Source organism: Manacus candei, unplaced genomic scaffold (genome assembly GCF_025592945.1).
Source record: "Manacus candei isolate 608988 ecotype Guabito, Panama unplaced genomic scaffold, ASM2559294v1 h1tg000046l, whole genome shotgun sequence".
In the NCBI taxonomy this organism is placed as follows: domain Eukaryota; kingdom Metazoa; phylum Chordata; class Aves; order Passeriformes; family Pipridae; genus Manacus; species Manacus candei.
In genome coordinates this window covers 7,340,024-7,357,839 of record NW_026138094.1, presented here as the reverse complement: position 1 = coordinate 7,357,839, position 17,816 = coordinate 7,340,024, and the positions used below count along the sequence as shown (strand labels likewise).

At 38.6% G+C, this 17,816-nt stretch overlaps 1 protein-coding gene across 6 annotated transcripts in view; it reads right to left on the bottom strand.

Moving 5' to 3' along the window:
* The window catches only part of ADAMTSL3 (ADAMTS like 3), a 180,295-nt gene that overhangs the window by 68,408 nt on the left and 94,071 nt on the right, over positions 1-17,816 (bottom strand). For all 6 annotated transcript variants that reach the window (XM_051796581.1, XM_051796584.1, XM_051796585.1 and 3 more), the window contains exons 6-7: positions 17,567-17,803; positions 5,250-5,376 (exon numbers count right to left, since the gene is read on the bottom strand). In XM_051796581.1, coding sequence (XP_051652541.1) covers positions 5,250-5,376; positions 17,567-17,803 — 364 coding nt within the window. The remainder of the gene's footprint in view (positions 1-5,249; positions 5,377-17,566; positions 17,804-17,816) is intronic.

The window sequence follows — 17,816 nt, the reverse complement described above, 5'->3', positions numbered from 1 at the left end:
AAGGGAAACTGCTACCCTGAAATCTATACCTAGAATTTTCGATTATCGTTTCTTTCCCTTATACTGTTTCTGTCTCTTTGGAAGTTAATTGCTGATCTTTGTCTAAAGTTGAAAACGAATAAGCCCCAAATCATCCGGAACATGCAAAAACTCTAGACTAAAATCTGAGCTCAGATTAGGGCTCACCTTAAAAACTCAGAAACAGGTGAGATATTGTGTCTTTATTCTAACACTGCTTCCACAGAAGGGATTCCAATGGCATGTGAGTCATCTTTCTCCAGCACCTGCTTGAAATGGGCTTTTTGCTCTTACCCAGGGACTCTCAGCACACACACTACACACAGCACTTGCTGATTAAGCTCCTGGATTGCTTTTACTTTAGATGTCAAGGTTTGATCCTGGTTCTATGGTGTTAATGTGGATTTAGACTTTGGATCTCAATGAGAGTAAGATCAGACTCCCTGCTATGGTAAGACTGGGAGCTAATCCCTAGGATCAAAATAAAGGACCCACATTCCTAAACTCAATCCAATTCAGCAGGTTTTATTTATTTTTCCATGTGGGCCATGGTGGACCCATTTACTGTTTCACATATGGGCCAGTTGGGATTTTTCCCTCTCTCCTCATTCAGCAGGCCAGAGGGTTTATTTCAGGTCTATAAAAACTGTTTCTTTCCATGTATTTGCTCAGCACTTATTCACTAGTTCCCCAGTTCTGATCGAAAAATACAAATAACAATAATCCAGGAACAACTACCAGCACACGGGAACTAAAAAGCTCAAAATATTTGGAGTTTTATTGCCATGGTTTCCCTCATCTACTCTAGCATGAGGCATGATTTCAGAAGTCACTGCTGCTGGGATATGTGCTGACCTACGACTGACAACAGTCTGGGCAAAGGCAAACACGTGCTCTTTAATAGATACCTGAACTAGGTAAGTATGTGCTACTGAAAGCAGCAGTTATATATCTTAACATTAAAAGTCACATTGTAAAATGTGTATGGGCACATCCTTTCTGTCCTCTGAGCCCTTCCCTCTCCAGTCTCATACTCCTCCACTTCCCTGTACCTCTATCCCTCTGTGCACTGGCCTTATGACTCAAAGCTGCCTCTTCAGCTGAGAGTGCCACTTCTCTGCATTGCTGAGCAAGTACTTCTAAGGTCTTGTAACCTGCTTTTGAGACAGTAAGGCCTCAACTCAGTCACATACTTACTACTTCTGGACACCTCTTCTCCACTTTGTATGCACTGCAGAAAACATACAAAGATGTATAGTAAGCAGCCCATCAAAAGAATGGATCTCAAAAAAATGCAGTGCAAAATTAGTAATGAAATAGTCAATGTTCAGGTAAGACAAGAGAGATCAGTAAAGAAGGAGGCTTCATATTAGCTATAACAGCCCCAAGTAAACCAATCAAACTAAAGAGATATGCAGACTGAAACAGCTGGTGCTGAAGACCCAGCATCCACACTGCACACATTGCAGGTGCTTCACTGGGACTAACTCCAGCCTGATCCATGGACTGTATAGTCAGGAGCTGTTGGAGAATATCAGGTGCTTTTCTGGGACACATCTTCTGGTTTAGCTTCATCAACACAATTCGAATATCCTCTCCAAAACCATTCCATGATGTGAACTGATGAGCAGCGTGTTAGGACCTTGACGAAATTTGCTTTAAAAAACACACTCCTTATCCAAAATGAAATGCTAATGTGTTGGCACCTATCCTTCCACACACACAGTTTTCATGCCAAATCAGTCCCAATTCCCTCTCCTGGCTTTACACATAGTTGATTTTTTCCCTTCCTCTCCAAGTGTTTTTGACTCCATCTCCCACCGCAGTTCCTTATCTAATCTCAGTCGTCTTCTCTTCCTATTTTCCTTGACTCAGTGTTTCTGTACAGCCAGGCCTGTATCCTCCACCCACCTTTTCATATCTGTCTTTCCTTCAGCGTATGAACTAATGGCAAATCTTTCTGTTCAGCCAGTCTCATCTTGTCTTTCCCTCTCCTTATGTGATCTCCTCAGCTCTGGTCATAAGTTTGAAGGCCAGAAGAGTTAGAAGCTCTCCATAAAGTCTCTTTTGAATGCCTGAATGTGAGGTAGACATCGTAGACTTCAACCCATGATACCTGTTCTACACTGCAGTAAAGTAGAAAAGCAAGAGCAACCTCATGGAAAATTTTTAACAGTCCATTTCTGTCAATAATGTTAATTTATTCTAAGGAAGCTGCGCACATATGATCTGTATGCAGTTGGAACTTGTAACAAGCCAGAGAACACTTACAAGGATTAGTTTTCAGAAATGTCAGCTGTTAAGATTCAAGAAGCATCTTGCAAGAAAAGGTAGAGGTTGTTTTGTTTTTTAAAAGATTGTCATAAAATATATGTTGATGTTCACAGACATTGCAAAAGACTTGTCCATGACCAGAAGACCACTGCCTGCCAAATTTCAAATCCCTGATCTGTGATCAAGTCCAACAATGGGGGATGTTAAGACATATTAAAGAAAAGGTTTCAAGAATGTTTTGACAGTGGGAAAAAATATATTTTTCTCCGCTGTGTCCTTGGAATACGCTGAGTTGTTTTGGCTGAATTTTCTCCAAAACATTTACCTGGCATGAAAAGTTTCTGACACAAGTGTTGAATTTTGGCAAATAATCCGCTGTGTAAGGTGAAGTATCAGGCAATCTTGACAACTGGGGTTGCTAGCTCCACATATATTGATTTCAAAGAGGGGAGAAAACGTGAGGTAGCAAGTTGTCACAAAACTGAGCCAGCTGATGACATTCAAGAGGTAGTTGGGCCAAAGGCCTCTCTTTAGATAAATGACCAAAGTGAAATTAGGTTTCTGGTTCAGTGTGCTTGGGGTTGATGGTATACAAACATTTGACAAAAAGTGACCAATGGTTAGTTACACAAGTGCCACAGGAAATAAAGCACATGGCAAGAGGAGATTCAAACAGTTACACAGCCATCAACAGTGAAAACTCTTGTAAGAAGCTTTTTAGCAAAAAGTTAAGAAAGGTAAAACTTGCAAGTATCTTGCAGTTTGGGAATTAAGTAAAATCAGACTAGGACAAGTCCGTGCCTTCAACTTCACTCCCTGTAAATTTCTGAACCAGCCTCTTCTCTTCTTCATTGGTATCAGAACCAGAACACTTTCCTACTGTTTCTTGCCAACAATAGTGCAGAAAGCAGAGATCAGGGCCCAATCCTACAATTTTTCCATGTGCAAAAAGGGCAGTGGAGTTAATGGGAGTTCCATGCCTATAGTACTAGAAACATCAGGCCCATGATATCTCACTCCCCAATGGGACGGTACATTTTACAACCTATTACACTTTTTGTTTGAATATCATTAGTCAAACCTTTAATCATTTTACCAGAATGTTAGAATCTGGCTTGCTGGCAGAAGTTTAACTTGCTTTGTCTTTCAAAGGCAATTAAGTGCTAGTGGAAAAAATAAAGAACTTTTGAAATGACCATTCATTTCATATTTGCAAAACAGTAAGCTCCCTTTCAGTGCTATTTAGTTTTCTGATCAAAGACATTCATTTAATGTAAAAACATGTAAAAAAGACAATAAAACAAAGTGAGTCCTTTATGAGAAATCATTTGCCATCAATGCCTAAATTTCTTTGTCTAAAGTAAGGACTAAGATAACCAGGCACTTTTATTTTCCATTATGCCTCTTTTTTATAATAAAATCTTTGGCTCTTGCTTCCCTTCCTGTTCTTTAATTTGCTTCATTGAATAGTAAAATTCACATCCTGCTCACAAACTTAAGCTCCCTCTTAAATACATGTCTGCCATGTGTCGATATTTTACTTCCTAACACTAGGTCTGAAAGCTTCCAAATTACTATGCCTACCTTCACTAATACATTAGGACAAAGAAAGGATGGCTTTATTTTCACACACAGGATGATTATATGGAACTGCTTCCATAGTGTTGAACAACTTGACCCATAAAAAGATTTTGGCCCTGTCACAATACCAAGGAAAACATCAAATCTTCTGACTTTAGTAGCATGTGTACTGTTTGGCTTATGTCAATGGTAATTAATTCACATCATCCATCTTCCTGCAGTGCAAGATAAAACCAAAACTTGGCATAACTGACATCTTTCCTCAGAATAATCTTTTTCCATCTTTAAATTTAAAGAAATCTTCAAGAACCACTGAATTATGACAGAGGAAACAACGAACCACAGGTATTCTTCAAGGCAATGGTAGACCTTCCACCAAATGATGCCAATTGTAGCCAGCTCTCACCTGAGCCAGAACACCACAAGTGAAACTTTGCATACTGACTTTAAGTGCACCCTTGCATCTTGTGACTTTGCAGGAAGGTAATAAACCCCAAAGGACCCATCCCCATGTGACAACTGCACATGACAAATACATATTGTGAGTTCCAAAACAGAAAAAATGATGTGAGGCGACTATCCCATATGATAAACACACAGGACACATGCTGTGAAATTCCAGGGAGCATCATCTATGGCAGTGGGAAGCACAAGTGTCAGAGGTGAGCCTCTGTGGGACAAACTTTGCCCGTTTATCCAAATAGCCAGACTCTTAAGACTCCAGTAAAGGGTCTAATTCTGATACCCCTCCTCTTTTATATTTTCAGTGCCACTGGGACCTACAGAGTTACTTGTAGATGTTAACTATTTTGAAAAAGAATGGTAAACTTTGAGCCAAACACACAAAAAAGAGACGGAAGTATTATTCCCTTTCACTTTGTGCTTTTTGTACCATATAAGTAGTTAACTTGCCCCTGAAGTTCAACTGTCTTCAGACACCAAAAAAAAAAAAAAAGAAAAGAAAAAGCGAAGTTAATTTGAAAAGCAGACACTTTCATGCACAGGCCACAATTTCCATAAAACCACCTATAAGCTGTTTCCATGATTTAAAAACATTGCTGCAGCATCACATATACTGCAACATGAGGATACCCTCTAAAATAAGATGTGCATCTTGATGGTTATTCCTGATAGAAAGAATTGAGTAGCTCTAGAAAAAAAAGTGCATATCTCAAATTCTTTCCTAGCTATACCCTAATGTGTGGTATCCCTCATGGAATTTCAATAGGCTAATCTAGCACAGACTTTAGAATAAGTAGCTTTGTAAAACTGCAAACAAGTACACAGTTAAAAGGTCACTCTGCAATATGCATGCTAATAGACAAGCAGAAAACACAGTCAAGGACAAATTATCATAGGATCAATTTGCAACCTACTTTTTTCTGGTGAGACATGTGCCTTAGCTTGTCCCCTCACAAGCCTGCATGTTGAACCATCTCCTGCACAGATTCCACAGTTGTCTTCCTTGGCATTGCTCCCAAGTTGTCGATCACAGCCTACTGCCTGCCAACATCAACACCACAGTCAGAAGGAGGGTAAAGCTGTAGTAGACATGCTCAGGTTTCTGGAATTTTATTTATTATGTTATCCTTTTGATTTTATGAGTTGGCCTCATTCTATCAAAGCATATCTTGCTATTTAGGATTTTAAAAGCACACTGCCATTCCATGATTTTAATGATGAACCACAACAACTGATATATTAAGTTATTCAAGCATAGGAAATACATGAATCCGTTTCCCGCTACTTATGTGAATGAATACCATTGAGCATTATTCTTTCCAACACAAGGGATAACTATGTTATTTACAATTTGCTTTTCATCACCTGTTTAATTATGTCTGAGAAAGGATAAATGCAATGAAATAACCCAAGTTAAAAATTTAAAGGGCACTCAGCCTTCAGCTTCCTAGACAAGGAGTTGTGGGCAGTGCTAATATTCTAGTGTCTTGGCCATTAAAAAATTACCTGGCACTCACATAGATCTCCTATTTGCCATTCTCATCAATGTCAATCACATAAACATTTGCTAGCCAGGTTTTAAAGAACTTGGATGATTCAGTTCTCACTTTCGACTTTTTTGGTTTATGAATGTGAGACCCAATCTATAAAACTTTCCAATGATTTTTATAAAAACACCCAAACTTAAACATTGCCAAAAATTTGAAAAGCAAAGTTTTTGAAGAACTGTCAACTGAAAACTCTCCAAATTATAATGAAAACATTTTTCCAGGTTTTCGCTTTTCTTCGTATCAGTCACTACACAAGAAGGATGGGAATGAGAATGGGAAGACAAAAAAGAATAGACAAAACTGACTAAAAGCACCTTTCTGAGGAATGGAAGATAAATATTTGGCCTCACCTATTTTACTCTTCACCATTTCATAGAAGAAATTTTCAGGAAGTACCAAATGCTGAGCAATGTGGTAAAAAGCTCATCTCCAGCTTCAACTTTCCTCAAGTCAGCCTATATGTCTCTTACATCCACATATTCCTGAGAAGGGCAGCTAATTTGTCATGGATGTGTGTATTTAACCAAACTCCAAACTGACAAACGGATAGAAAGCACTCTGGAAACTCACAGTTAAAAAGCAGTGCTAGAATTCTGAAACTGGCCAGCACACACCCCTTCCTATATAAAAATGCTTGGAAGGGGCAGTCTGAGCTGCCAAGATCCACTGCATGTGTGCTGTGCCAAAACTGACACACAATCCCCTTGGAGAGAGGAGGATCGAGTCCACACAGAAGAGGCAGGGTTGGGTCTTCCAGTCTGAGTTAACACACACACACACAGACACACACAAATCATGCACATCCACTGCCAAACACAGAGAAATGTAATCTCAAAGTTTCACGTGTCTATGGAAAAGGAAACAAAGCAGCACCACCTCCCCCTTCTGCCCCTTTCCCTTATTTTCCCAACTCTCCACATCCTGCACTCCCCTTTAGAGGAGAACATTAAGAAGGACAGTTCATGGTACTTCAGTTGAGAGATATTGCCTTACTCAGGGCTTCAGATTTACCATAGAAATCTACATTAGCAGCTGGAAATTATTTTATTCCTGCAAATTAAGGGGATCTTCATCCTATGTAGCCCAGCGAAGAACTCATTTTAAAAAGAAATAAGCAGTCTAACAACAGTAAATCATTTTAACAGAAACTTAGTTGTGAAAAGATACACAAAGATACTACTAGCACATGGAGGTAAATTGTTAAACTACTGCAAGTGTAATCTCTCCCCAGATCTCTCAAACACATTTCCATTCCATGCTGTAATCTCATTTCCTAATTATTAAAAACCTGTTTATTCATTCATCAATTAATTTCAAAGGAAAAATGAAGCTGCGTGTTGGGATACTCTGTGTGAAAAAGTGCTACTTTTGTTAGTTTAAGCTGTTGCAAGTCTTTGTTGGGAGGAGGGCATTGAGCAAGAACAGCACTTGCAACACCAGCCCATTAGAGTCCAACATGATAATAACAAACATCCACACTGAGCTCTTACACACAGTCCCTATGAAAACAAACTCTTCATTGCATGTAACAAAAATTACACAACTGTGCAAACACAAAGCACTATTGTGTCCAACGTGGAATGAAAGAAAAAGGATAATCAGCACAGCAGCATACTTTAGAGGACTGTTTCATAAAGTATTATTGCTTATTTTTTAATAATACACAAATGCCACAGAAATAAAACAGGAGTGCTAACTGCAAGGAACTTGGATGTGGGAAAAGCTTTACAGCTCCCCTGCCAGCAAAGGTGCATTCACCCTGTGTGGACTTCCTTCCCAGATTATGTTTACATCAACTGTTAGGAATATGAGAAATTATATCCTGGAACACAATTTAGAAAACAATTCGAATTATTATCACAATTTTGGCCTGAAGTGAGCACAGAATTTCAGATTTTGTTTAACTTGAAGCACCTAAAAATTCTGCAGATTTTCATGTGACGAGCATCAAATTTAGAGCTAATTCAAGAATGGTGTGAACATTAGGATGGTGTTTATTTCAAACCTGAGTGTCCAGAGCTGGCCTTTTTTATCTGTTTGTAAATCCCTGAGAGGGTATTTCTCAGATAAGCTGGACAACCACAGATATCACCAAAACAGGAGGAAGCTGGAAGGTATAACTTTGGAAACTGGGTCTCTAACACATACAGTATTGTGACACCAAATATTATAAATTTAAGATATTCATATTTTAGCCAATAACTATTGGAAAAACATAGTGTCTGATGAAACATTTTGAAGATGGTACATTTGTATTTGCAAACAAAGTTGCAACAAGGACAAAAAAATGATAAATGGCAACAGCCTTCCTCTGCTCACACAGCACCTCAGCCAGCCAAAGAGACTGATAATTTTCACAATTAAGGCATTTGTTAGGGTTAATTTACCTCACATTGCTCACTGTTTACAGAGCAAAAGGATCAACTCTAAATATTACAGGCAGACTGGGAAAACATCTGCAGGCTTTTAGGGCATAGTCAGAAATTATATTAGGTGATCTTAACATAGGCTGAATAAATGAAACAAGTCCCAGCAAGGATTGGGACCCTGTGAATTTAAGAAATCTGTAATTCTAAATACCATAATTCCAAAAAATTATACAGGTATTGTAATGACTAGGTTGTAAGTGAGCTCCTCAGACAGCAGGGAGAATACTGGACAATATGTAACAAAATAAATAATAAGTAGAAATTTAAGATATAAAGAGCATTGAGGAAATGGGCACCATGTGCATTTAAAAAGCTGTCCATGATGGGTATCTGTGAATTTGGATATGGCAAGATTATTTTCGGAAACAGGTGTCTGATCCATTATTATTTTGAGACAAGCCTGAACATGTTATTTGCCTATGTTCTTATAAAAGAGAAAAAAAAAAAAGAAATATGACAAAAAAGAATACTGTTTTCTCACAAGCAGCTTGAATAGAAAGCATCTGGTTAAGCAGTGAACAAAATGCTTGTCTGCTTCAACAAACTTCTAAATGTTATCATGGCAGTGCTATTGTGAAAGACAATACTGAAGGGTGTTAAATGCTTTCTAGCATGCTTCAAATAGTTCATGTAGGTTCAGAAAGGCAAAGGAAGAGCAAAAGGTCAGGGTATAAAATACAGTAATATAGATGAAAGACAAGAATGAAATTGCTGCTGATATGGTAGAAGTGACTATGGAACATCACAAATAGTTTTGCAAATATGAATCCAAAAAATCACTCAGAAGCTCCCACAGCTGTTTCTTGAGGTCATATTCACTTAGTAGGGTTCCAGCTGAGGAATTAGACTTAAACAAAGAAGTTAATGTAGCATGTGAATTTCAATTTGTGAAGGTCCAAGTATAATCTGTTAAATTCAAGAATCTTCCTTTCTTAAGATGTTCATAATTAACTATGATGAGAAAATGGACAGGGCTAAAGGAGACAGAACTTTAACTGCAATTTGAATATGGCAAAAAAGCACCATAGTGAAAAGCATGGAAAACCCCAGCCCTCCCTTCAGACTTCTCTTAATAAACATAAGTAAAAACAGGGACCAGAACTGCCAATGCAGAGCCCAATGGATGATCAGGTTTTAAAATTTCAGCTTTTGCTTGTTAGACCATTGCTTTAGCCCTCCTGAACTGTGCTACTACCTCACCTGACCACTCACTTCCAGCTGCAGGCACTCCCAAAACAGGCACAGTACCATTTTTTCGTGGAATTTGTTCCACAGAAGTGAGTTGTGAATTAATTACAAAAAATGTTTCTGGGATGCTAACAACTCAAGATGATATACTTCAAATAAAGAAGCAAAGATATACCTACCCCTTACAAAATAAAAATACTTGTCTGAAACATGAGCAAACCCAGAGATCTGTGCATAACTATCACCCATCTAAGTGTTAAGTGTCATTATTACTGTCAAAAGCATGAAATTGTTTACAGCAAGATAGATAATTATATACAATATTTTCCCTTAGAAATAGGCTTCCCCTTTCTATGGTCCTCTGGAGCCAAAGACTCAGGTACAGCCAGAAAAAACAAACATGCTGAGTTCTCTTAACAGAAGTGGCCACAAAAGAATAAATCACTGCTATTTTTATTTGTGACAGATACATAAATTCTATGAAACATTAAAACTGAAGTTGCACTAGTGCCATTATTTCTCTACCTACCATGTCTTAGACTAAGCTCTTTAGCAGACACACCATTTCAATATTCAGCACTGTGTATGTTAAATATTAAATAATTTTCTACTTTGACTAATAAATTTGTTATTGATATAGACTCTCATTTATAAGCAATTTCATTAAAATGATAAGTTAAACTAAGTTTTGCAGTATTCTATGTTTACTTGAGGGACTGGTAGCTCATCAGGGAGTGATGCCCTTTATTAATATGATTTGGTTTAATAAAATGAAAACAGAAAATAAATTCAACAACATCTCAATATGACATAATTACCATCTTTCTAGAGTTGTTGAGCAAACCCCTCCAGTGCTCAGGAAAACCCACTTGAAGGCTACTCTGGGTATATTTACATTTGTGTGTTTCCATTGGCCTGGCTATTTCCAAGGATGCACAATCACGTGCACTCATGGAATAACCTGCTAGTGGGATTTTAACACAGGCATACAGATGGCATTTACTGAAATTTAGCTGAAGCAGAAAACCCAGCAAATCATTTATGGGGAAGTGCCCAATGTGCTTAAAATGTCAAAGAAATTCTGTATTTCTGCTGAGCAAGGAACTGCACTGCAGAATGCACAAATGGAGATGATAATTATACTTCTTCACAAGAATCTGATAGAGCTGTTATACAGGAGATCCTTTCCCTCAAGGGCTGAGCAGTCTGTAATTATCCCAGTATATGTTGCCCAGTGGTTTTTATCTTAAAATTGGCAACAGATCTGTTAGAGCAATACCTCAGTAAGGGAATCCTGTGTTGGCTGGACCACTGGTCTGCTGAAGGGTGGCAAAGGTTTTGTGGCCTATGTGCAAGTAGGTTTCCACTGCCTTTAAAATTTGTCAAGATGTGCAAAACATAGAATCAAAGTAGACTCTTACACCAAACAAATCCAATGAAGTGCTCTGACTGCTTTGCCACCAGGATGGCAGTATTTGGGCTTTAATAATAAAATTATATATTTCAGTCTTACAAGAGATGAGAACTAAGATTAAAATGGAACAAAAACATCTACATACTTTTAAAGGTTATCAGCACTGCACAAAATACAAGATAATCTCAGAATTACTTCTGGCAGAAATATCTTCTCCAAGTCTTGTGACTTGACTAGGAAAGGACACGTTTTATTTCAACATTTACTGGTAAAAGAAGAAAATAGTAAAAAATCCTTCCATGCTCAAAAAGATAAATCTCTGTTGCAGTTTATTAGAATCACTCAACAGGGAAAATTAAAATCCTCAGGGTCTTGCTCAGAGAAAAGGGATTTCTATTTCCAAAAACACAGACACACTGCAAAATCCAAAACTCAGAGAAATTACGGTTACATTTTACTGCACAGTTGCATGTGCTATCACAGCACAGATATCACTGCATCAATGTCAGCTATTTGCTGCATTTTTGCCTGCTCTGTCTTAGCACAGAATCACAGCACAGGTAGATTATCAGGAATGTCTGTACCTGCACAACAAATAATTAATTTTAAATGTGGCTTTGGGAATTAATGGTAATAAAACCAGGAGTAAAAACCCTGTCATGTGAAAATCCTGCAATTAGTGTTTTCCATGTATCTTTGCCCTGCTGTAAAACCTTGTTGCCATTCGAAGTCCATCTATTCATTATTTTGGAATCTCTGCTCACATCCTTTGCTTTGTGATAACTTCAGCTTGCACTTTCTTTCTACACAAAATAAATGTGTCCCCAGAGAGAATATAAAGGAAAAACTCCCACTGTCTCTTTCCCATGCTCATCATCCACAAGTAATTGATTCTGACAAGCAGAGGGAGAGATCCCAGAGCATCCCTCCCATTAGGCAAGTAACTTCTTTCTTTCCTTTTTTTTTATTTACTTTTAAAAGTTGTGTGAATCTTAGCTTTCAAGCACTGCTTTCAAACTCTGGTTTACCCTCACTGAAGATTTATCTTGGTCTGAGTCATGATTTTGTCCTCACATGGTCCTGTCTCATAACTCTTCAGTTATGTCTGAGCTAACAAAGGCCTGATTGTGGTGGAGAGTTCTCACATCTCTGGAATCAAACCAGCACAGGACAGAATTGGCCCAGACAAGCTGACACAGGCTTCAGCATGTGTTAATAAACAGAATAAAGCCCCTTCAGGGACGTTGTGTATGTGCTCAGGACCAACAGCAAGCGTCCCAGCCCACCCCTTCACAGCAATCGAAGCCACAATCCCACTTGCCAAGATGAACGAGCAGTAGCAGTGGTAGGAGTAAGAAAACTTCCTCTGTGTGAGGATTTTCATTGCTCACAGATAAGAAATCAGGAAGTAAAGACAAAGTGTGTCAAAATGCAAACCTCAGAACAGAGGTATAAAGTAAGTCAGAATGATGGGCATGAGGAAACACTCCATGATGTTCAAATTCCTGAGCCATCCACAGAGAGGAAAAGAATGTAAAGCAATAAAAGAAAAACTAAACCAGAAAATAAAAAAAATATAGTGCATAAAATTCACTGCATACTAAAGGGCTCCTAAAAAGACTTTCCACATATTTCTGCTAACATTTTATATCTGAAGGCAAAAGGCTAAAGAGTGCTCCACAGCTCTGTAAATCCACTTCCATCAAATAAAACAGTGCTTCCAAAACCTTTAACTCTTACTATAGGATCTGTCACATGCTAGAGGAGCTAAGAGATTATGGGACCACCCGGTAGGAGCAAGTACCCTTTCCCACATGGTCTCCATTTTAAAAAACACACATACACGCAGTCAGAGGATAGGACACACTCCCACTGGACTTCTTGTTTGTGAGAATGCTTTTGAAAAAGCAATCAATATATGGAATCAGATTACTTTGCTCCTTTTCTGGCTGGGTCCAGACAAGTCTGCCTTGCTTGGTGAAGTTAGTACTGGGGGATTTGAAGGTTGCTAAGGCTCTAGTTCAAGATGACACCGAAATCATGAGTTTTTCTGCTATCACTGCACATATGATTTAGGACCTTGCTAGTCTGGGAAGTAAAGTCACATTTGTACAAAGCTCACTTAAACAAAACAAAACTTGGCAGAGAGAATCACTTATGAAAAGAGAAATATAGATAAGAAACTGGAGATCAGAAAAAAGTCATTACTCATCTGACAAGAAAGGATAAACTTACACAGTAAGAAACTCTGTAGGGAATACTTCTTCATAAGAAACAGTAGGAGAGAGAATAAGACAAGACCTGAAAAGAAACATCAGCTTCTAGCAGCACTGGGCAGCTGCAAAATACAAACAAGTGATTTCAAGGACCATTGCAGTGTCTGAGAGTATCCCTGTATTACCAGCAGTAAAACCACACCTCTGAGTTGTCATTGCAAGGGAACCACTACATCAAGGTGGACAGTGACATTAAAAGGGGGGCAGATGCAGCCTTTGAAGGGCAGCTCCATGATCTGCTGGCTTGGACAGTGCCAAGAGATTCCATCGGGCAAGGAAATCAACCTACTGAGGCTACGGGGGGTGACACTGCCAGGTCACATAGGATGTGGTAACCCATGCTTAGCTCAGCCCCATCCTCCAGTGGGAATTCTGGAGAGCCACCAACATCTCCCAGCTGAACTGCAGCTGGAGCTCCCCGCTGTCCCCAGTTTTATGACCTATGTCACGTGTATGCAGTCACATGAAGATTTTCATACGTAGTTCTGAGAGCCAGAAAGTTTTGTTGGATCTACATGAGTAACTCCCACAGTCTTTCTGGATAGGGTCCAGCCTCCCAGCTCTGGTGCAGTAACATGTAGACCGAGTATAGGTGTCTATGTAGAGATTCCTCCGTGTTCCAAAATGTACTTTACACTGTGCATTTGCTAATTAGTGGTACCCAAGAAAGAATGCCAGGTTTGGTATAAAGGCTGGCTTGCCACAGAGCTACCTCAAAATCAATTCTTCCTATGAATCACTTATTCAAGGTTTAAAGGTTAAAAAGGACAAAAAGGTAACACAGACATTTTTTTCTGCTCTTTAAATATTAAATGAAGACTGTGAATGTTCATTTTGGAAAAAAAAAGTGCTTTTTTAACAAAAATTAACTACTCAGACTAACATGTGTTAGAAACACAGCTTCATGTCTCCAGTAACATTGGATGGAAAGGAAACGTTCCTTTCTAAGTCCCTGCACACCAGATCTCCTGTGCCTCTTGGGCAGTCCTCTAACAGATTTACAGGCAAGAAAACATATCTCCAAGAACTGAAAGAGAAAGTACATAAAACACCTTAAACAATCACTTTGAGAAAGCAACTCACAGAAAAAAAGGAGTCACGATTCAGAAGAAATTAGTAATCTGCTGTAATTTTAAGTTTAAAGCACAAGCAAAGCTTATAAAAGTGCAACAGTCTTCCAAGAGCTTACAGAAACTGTTTTCAATGAAAACTCTGACAGATATTTACATCAAGTGTAAGAGTTCTTTGGTGGTGAGTGATACCTACTCGCCATATGATGACATGTGACAGAAGAGAACTAGCATGGCAGAAGTTGATGGGACTCCACTTGACATGTGGGATGTGTTTTGATGTCAGCTAGATTTATGCCATATGCTACAAAGCACAGAGTAGTGTCTGCCTTTTTTGGAACACAAGCAACTTGCTGACACTAAATGGAAAGTTCACTGCAGGATTTACATCATCTTTGACCTAATTGTGACAGCCTAGGACAGAACTACTCAGGCTGCTCCTTAGGACTCCAGATTTTTTGGGTGATGTGTGTATTTATTGTCCAAACACATTACTCCATATTAGGAAAATTATCACTGTAACCATTTCAGGTACTGGCACAAGTAATACTCCATTCTGCATTCTGGTAGAAAAAAGCAGGTCTACATGAATTAAAACCAAAACCCAAGGAGAGGCAGGGCCCCAAAGCAGAAGGAGTAACTGGGTAAATGTTGCCCACACATGTGTCTGACATGCAGATGTTTTTGAATATCTCCACCCACATCCAGATGGGCACAGCAGGAACATATTATATGAAAAAACGTTAGGGGAGTTGTGCAGAAACTTGAAAAAAATATCAGAAGTGTGAAAATACTCCTGGCAGTGCAGTTTTGACCTGTCCCCATTTAACACAACAGCCCCAGATATTTGTGTTGGTAACAGAAACAGGGCAGTAGCAGACTCAAACATGATCAAATGATTTGACTGAGTTAAGCCTCAAGCAACTCAAAAATATCTTATTAACATTCACAAGTTCCCTGCTCCACCATCTTCAGATTTCACTTCTTGTAAAGCCTCACACCTCCTGTCCAGAGAGCAGCCTTGTCATCTCCCCATTTTCTTTGACAGAGCTTATTTAGTTCGATTTTGCTTGATAAGGGAAGCACAAAGAATCAGAACTGAAGCTGGACAACAGGAACTCACCATGCTTGTAAATCATATGCTGCCAAGGTGAGAGTCTGAATAAGAGGCAGAATTAGTGATGCAGCCCTACCTTACCAAGAACCAGAACAGAAATGAAGGTGAAATCACGCTGGGGAGGAGGGGGCGTTGAGTCAACTTTGAGACAATAAATGAGTAAAACCAGCACCACTCTCCTTATACCAACTCTTTGGTGCTCCCAGGCATAAAAGTGAAGATACCCACATCAGCAGTGTGATGTGCTCATTTAGATGAGTTAACTGTAAAAACACTTGCCAAGTTATTTGCAGGCTGTGCCAATTATATGTCAGAACCCAACAGATGGATCTTACAGCAACAATTGTGGAGAATCACGACTTTACTGTCTCGCTTTTAACAGCAGTTGACTAAATAACCATATTTTTCCAGAAAAGATCAGATGTCAATTTGTTTTCTTTTCCTGCTCAAACAGGAGTAGCACAAAACTCTGTGTCGGTTTCTAATCAAGTCCCTGCCTCCCACAGCCCCTTTCAGAAGAAACCTTTTGCTCTGACCCTAAAAGAGTTTGCATAGAGAAAATGGTTATTCAAATGACCTTTCATTTCAATTCATTGAATTTGAATTTAAATTTTTACCTCAATAAAATTATCGAATGTTAAATTATCAAATATATACTTTAAAAAGCAGAAATTTTAAATAGCCAGTGATTTAAAGAAAGCAAAGTGAAGACACCTGTTTGTGACTTTAAATGATAAATTAATTAAATTGCATAAGTCACAGCACAGGACACATTCTAAACCTGTTTGTTGGGTTTTTTCCTCTGAAGATTTATCTCACATTGAAAAATATTTTTGTGAAATTAGAAGAAATAATGAAAAAAATAAAAATGGCAGAAGGAGAAAAGAAATTGATTCTCATCAACAGTGTAAATGTTCCAGTTCCTGTTTGTGGAATGATTAATTTCTTCCTCCACTACTTCGTTTAGTCTAAAAATGGATTATTTAAATTTCCAAGCATTTGATATCAGGTATGCATATGAATACTACAAAATGCTAAGGAGAGATGCTTAAGGCTGCTGCAGATGTACCCAGAAGAGGCCATGACACTCTCCTGGGTGAAAGCTTCTATCAGGAGAGGAGACATCACTAAGAACGTTGCAAAAGAAATATATCATTTACAAATGTTTCCAATGTTTATAGAGGTATATCCTAATTTAAAGTACTATCAATGAATGCAGTCTCTCTGTAAGGAATTCTGTTCCAGAGGTAGCAGATGCACTGTGTGTTGACACGACTGGTATTGGAACTGCAGTACACATGGAAGTCACATAAAACCCACAGCAAGGTCCAGATCATATATTAATGTTGCTATAATCCATGCACCAGTCTTCTGCCAAATGTGTCAAATTTTCCCCTATAACAGAGCTATTTCTCTCACTGGGCCATATCCTGCATTTTTGAGTCGTGCACAGTTCAGACATTTAACAGAGCAACAACCACTTTCAGAGAAAGAAAACTAATTGCAATAACATATCCATTCTCTATAAATTGCTCTGTTCATAAAAAAAGATTGCAATATTGCTTTGCCAGTGAGACATGGGCAAAGTTGGCAAGCCTCAAATATTTCAACTCTCTGCTTTTACACCAACTATGTAAAGTCAATAACATAGTTCTAGTAAATAATAAATACATCCAGAAATATAGATTACCAGTAAAAAGATACTAATTCATTCAATTGAAACATATAGTCACCCAGCCCATACAAGAAGGCACACATATACACTCACATCTGCCATTCTGGGCTGGATCCACAAAACATCCAATATTCTCTTTAACAGAGTGCACATAAGACTCAGAGAAGGAATTAAATGAAATGGAAGGCTATGCAATTCCATCACACCCTGACAGACATACTAAAGGTTAGAAAGCTATAGCCACAATAACCAATTTAATTTTTACATGCAGAAATAGAAGAGTGAATGAATTTTATTGACCTTTTATTTATATATAAAAATATCCATTGCTAAAGCAGTCAGGAAGTTCTGTGTGCAGGAAAAGAAAAGTAATCTACAATCCATTTGGCAGTACTAGCAGATATGTCCAAAGTAAAGTGATACATAAAGATGAAAAATAACCCGAAAGCGCCCACTCATGAGCCAAGTGCCTCAAAACAAAGGTCATGTTTCGATTTACACCATGAACATACCTGGCATATTCCACTGATGCACATATCCAAGGATTCAATATTGCAACGAGTACCATCGAGCACTTTTGGGGCAAGCTCCACAACCAAGTTCTTCCCCAGAGCTTGACATTTCAGGGCACACGGCGCAGTAGGATCATTATACACAGGGATCCACTCATACAAGTGTCCCTGGTATTTGACATCGTTGTAGGCTGAGCACTGCTGGGCCCTGAAGTCACCTACATCTGAAGGGCAGTCCTGAAAAAAAAAA